Source organism: Merops nubicus, unplaced genomic scaffold (genome assembly GCF_000691845.1).
Source record: "Merops nubicus isolate BGI_N331 unplaced genomic scaffold, ASM69184v1 scaffold29690, whole genome shotgun sequence".
Classification (NCBI taxonomy): Eukaryota; Metazoa; Chordata; class Aves; order Coraciiformes; family Meropidae; genus Merops; species Merops nubicus.
In genome coordinates, this window is record NW_008581330.1 from 6,487 (window position 1) to 10,966 (window position 4,480).

The 4,480-nt window shown below is 40.9% G+C and overlaps 1 protein-coding gene across 1 annotated transcript in view; it reads left to right on the top strand.

Annotated features, from left to right (window-relative positions):
• Window positions 1-3,969, top strand: part of LOC103781917 (unconventional myosin-Va-like) — a gene marked incomplete at both ends in the record, with an annotated part of 8,905 nt that extends 4,936 nt beyond the window's left edge. Inside the window, 3 exons of the mRNA XM_008949648.1 lie at window positions 742-882; window positions 1,681-1,806; window positions 3,886-3,969. Coding sequence (XP_008947896.1) covers window positions 742-882; window positions 1,681-1,806; window positions 3,886-3,969 — 351 coding nt within the window. The remainder of the gene's footprint in view (window positions 1-741; window positions 883-1,680; window positions 1,807-3,885) is intronic.
• Window positions 3,970-4,480: the final 511 nt, after the last annotated feature.

The window sequence follows — 4,480 nt, forward strand, 5'->3', positions numbered from 1 at the left end:
GGGGGGGGGGGGGGGGGAAGCGTGTCGGGGGTGGTGTCCATTAACATTTAAATGGGAGATAACACGTCGCACACTTCATTAAAGCAGTACCCATTTTTCTGTGATCATATTTTTGAATAAGTATAAAACTACATTGTTACTGATCTTTGTAGCAGACAAATCTTCCACAAAAATTTGCCTAAAGGATCTCTTGTACTAGTATTTCTAGAGACATTCTTGCAGGTTTTTGCTGAAAAGCATATTGTAATGCAATGTGTCATCTCAGAAAAAAATCAGCAGCCATTTGAGAGAAAATGGAGCTCTGTTATTTTACAAGGAAATGCAGAAGTATTTGTAGTGAAATTTTACTTGAAATAGAGAAGTATTCATAACTTCAAAATCATAAATGCATCGTACATCCCACTCTGTAAGTTGCTGTTCCTTGAGCCTTTTCTGAGTTTTGTGTTGTTTTTTCTATAGAGAAAAGAGCTTATAGTAATTGTGGGACAATACAGTAAAAAGATAGGCAAAAATAGACCTTATTTGCTATGGATGAGTGCTTTAATTTAGTCTGTTGGTTTTAGGCCAGGAAAAAAAGGTTAATTTATTTTTCATATACTTACTTCTTAACAGGTTTATTCAGTTGAACTAGCATGTCACTTGACAGCCTGGATTAATGTGCCAAGATTAATTCAAGTGAGGGTTTGATGTATTTATTCTGCATTTTATTTCACTGAAAACTGTTTTCTTTTTGCCTTGTAGCATGTCTTTAAGCTGGAACAAGAAGAATATATGAAGGAACAAATACCGTGGACCTTGATTGATTTCTATGACAATCAGCCTTGCATCAACCTCATAGAGGCCAAAATGGGAATTCTGGATCTGTTGGATGAGGAGTGCAAGGTGTGTGTGCGTTCAAGGGCTTTCATAAAGAAAGAGGTCATCAGCTGTCCTGCTTCTGGGGCCTCACAGGGAAAAGTCGTCTGTGTACAGCCATCATTTTGACACTCTGCTGTGGAAAGGATTTGGACAATGTGCAAACAGAATTGGCAATTACAGGACAAGAAACAATGGGTTTAGTCATGCTTTTTTTCTCCCTCCCTTTCTCTTCATCACGTGTCTGTATCTGGTTTTGGGTCTCTGATCAACCTTTGCTTTGACTCTGGCAACTTTCTGAGGATAGCAAGTGCAGTCTTTAGTTCTGCCAGATTTGTCTAAATCAGTTCTTGCTTGGCATCTCACCTTTTGTCTTTTATCTTATTTTATGCAAAGCCATGTCTAGGGGATGGTGTGTGGTGTCTACTTCAGTGGAAACCCAGTTTGGGCTTCCTGTGTATCACAACAGCATCACAAGCAATGTCTAATGGTGATGGATGAGTTCTGACCTGCTGAGATGATGCTCAGTCATGTAACGTACCTCGTGGGTCCCCAGTCTTCATGGGTGTGACACTGGGAGTGTTATTAGTGTTGTATATGTCACATAGCAGTTACACATGCTGCGGGGCTGCACCTAGTCCAGAGTGTTAGAAGGGCAAGTGCATAGCTGGTTACAGCCTTCCTTCCTTGCTTATGGCAGTGCTGGAAGGCCAAGGAGCTGGAGTTTGAAAGCAAACCACAAAGTGTTGTCCCCTGTCTTCTTAGTTTCTTTCACTACTGAAAATTTTCAAGACTTTTTAAATGACTGTGTATTCTCTTCTATAGATGCCTAAAGGCTCAGATGACACTTGGGCCCAAAAACTATATAATACTCATTTGAATAAATGTGCCCTCTTTGAAAAACCACGTTTGTCCAATAAGGCTTTTATCATCAAGCACTTTGCTGACAAGGTAAGGACTTTTCCTCTGGTATGTCTTGCTGTGCCTGGTGTCACTGAGCGTGTGCACGGGGTTGACCCTGGGGTCGGGGACTGTTGCAGGCAGTGGCTGGGCACTGGCATCCCTGTCTCTACTGAGCTTCTTGCAAAACCTGCCTGCCTGCCTGCCTGTACACCTGTAAAGGAGAGGAAAGCTGACCTGGCAGCTGTGCAGGGCCAGTAACACAAACAGGAGCTCCTGACTCCTGTCGTGCACTGTAACCACTAACCATCTTTCTTCAAAACGTGACAGTTTAATGTGTTTGCAATTCACAGTGTAATTATATCAATTTCAGTTATAGCATAGAAAACCATCTGTCTCACTGCAGTTTTAGCCAAAAAGCAACAACAAAACAATGTTGGCTTTGCTGCCACCTTACAAACAGGAAGGAGAGAAGCTGGACGATGGGTATCTCAGCAGAGTGCATGTGCTGTTCAGCTCCCACAATGCATCATCAAACCAAGCAAATAAAAAAATATTAAATCCTCTTTAAGATAATTGACATGTTAAGCAAAGAAACTGCCTCAGAATGTAGTCAGCCATGTTGAAAAAACTTCAGAGAAGCTCTGGGCTTCTTATCAGTAGGTCTGTACGTGCCGACATTGGGGGTTAGAGGCCTTTATTTCCCTCCACTTAGTTTCTCCCAGGTTCTTGAATTTGCACATAGAAGAAGGGTTCGTTTTGCATCTAGTGTCACCTTGATGAAAGCATTAGGAGCTCCTCTGTAACTGTGTAAATTAATGAGTTGTGTTTTATTTGCTGGATGAGAGAACAAGAAGGGCTTAATTTCTATTTCCCATACTGTTCATTAGACTTAACTTTGGTATTTGAAAGCAAGGCTTTCCTATGCCCAGCCGGAGCAGTGAGGGCCAAGGAAAGCTAACAGCAGTTCCAGCAGGTATTGGCAAAGCCCTAACTCTGATAGGCTGTCTGTGAGAAGCATTTGGTGCTTTCCTGTGTACTTAAGTGAACGAGTACAGACACCCTGAAGGAAAACTAAAGCTGTAGCTGGCAGGCGGGCAGCCTCCCTGCCTTGACGCGTGCGTCTCTGGGAGAAGGCAGACAGAGATTCTGCTGCCCTCTGCTGGCGCTGTCTCCCGCAGTAAGAACATGAGTGGTATCTGAGGTAACGTTCAGTGGGCTTTCAGATGTGGAGAGGCCTTGGGGAGATCCTCTGCGTTCTTATTTTGAAAGGATAAAATTGCTATAAGGATCTGCTCTTGTATTTTATGGTTTGCACTTCTGCTACAAGACTGAAGAGTTAGCGCGAGACTCCTCACGAGTCAGCATACTTAGGTTAATTAATATAAAATTCTAAGGTATAGAGTTTTGGCAATAGCTTTTGGGGTTTGTTGAGCCTTGAATTAGGACAGTGAAATACACTCTAGGTTTTTATCTGATGATCTGGCTGTTCTTTGGTTTTGCTACCGTCTTTTTGCTGCCTCTTCCAAACAGGAAGGAGGGAAGCTGGTTGGGGAGTACCTCAGCAGAGTGTGGAGATAGAGCACCCCAGGCTCTGTGATAGAGGACTGTTGGGTGTTGCCACAGCGTTTAGACTTTTTATTACTTCTGGTAAAAATACTCTTTCTGAGTACAAATGAGACATTTTCATAACAAACTCTAGGCAGAAACTCTTACTGCCTCCCAGCTAATGAGATGAGGTACTTTGTTCTCAGTTGCATCTGGATTTTACACAATTTTGCAGCCATGATAACTTCAGTGAAGGGGATGCTTAACACACATTTTGATTCTTCACCTTTACTGGCACCATTCAGCCGTGCTGCCTTGCCACAATGATCTCTCAGCAGTGAAATGTATCTGATATAATGCAGTAATAGTGTTCATCTCTATAGATCTTAACATTTTACTGGAAAGCACTCTCTTGGAGGAAAATTTATCAGCTCCCAAGTGTATCTTTGCTAAATATATTTTCAACATCTACAAGAATTATCTAGTTTAAATGTGAATGTTACAGCTAGTGAATTCTATGCCAAATATTCTTATTTAAAAATCTTAATTTACTTTTTTTTTTTTTTAAATTATGGTTTTTAGGTAGAATATCAATGTGAAGGCTTTTTGGAAAAGAATAAAGACACGGTTTATGAAGAACAAATTAAGGTCCTAAAGTCAAGTAAGGTTAGTATAAGGATTTTTTTTTACTCTGCTTCTTCTTTTGCAGTAATGAATCCTTGAATTAAAGGCCATGTAAAATTTCTTATAAGCCAAGGAAATATTTCTCCTTTAGTTTTGGTTTGAGCTAGAACAGAACCGATTCTCTGTTCAGTGATTTTACCTTTCAGATGAGTCTCCTCTAAGTTAACTGCACTTTCTGAAGTTAACAGCATATTTTTTTGCAGAGAGTGTCTGCTTTTGGAAGTGATAGCACTGGCTGTTTGTAGCTATTACCAGGGATTGGTGTGTAGAAAGGCTTTTGCTTATACTTGCTCCTGTAGAAGTGAAGGTCACTGCTAAATCTTGTGTACCACGTTAGAGTGCTTTAAGTAAAAGAGATGTAAGTAAATAAAAAGGTCACACTTGTGAGGAGTAGCAGACAGGACAAGTGACCCAAAACTGACCACTAAAGTATTCCATTCCATACACATCGTACTCTGTATAAAGCTGAGGGATTGCAAAGGTCAAGCTCTCT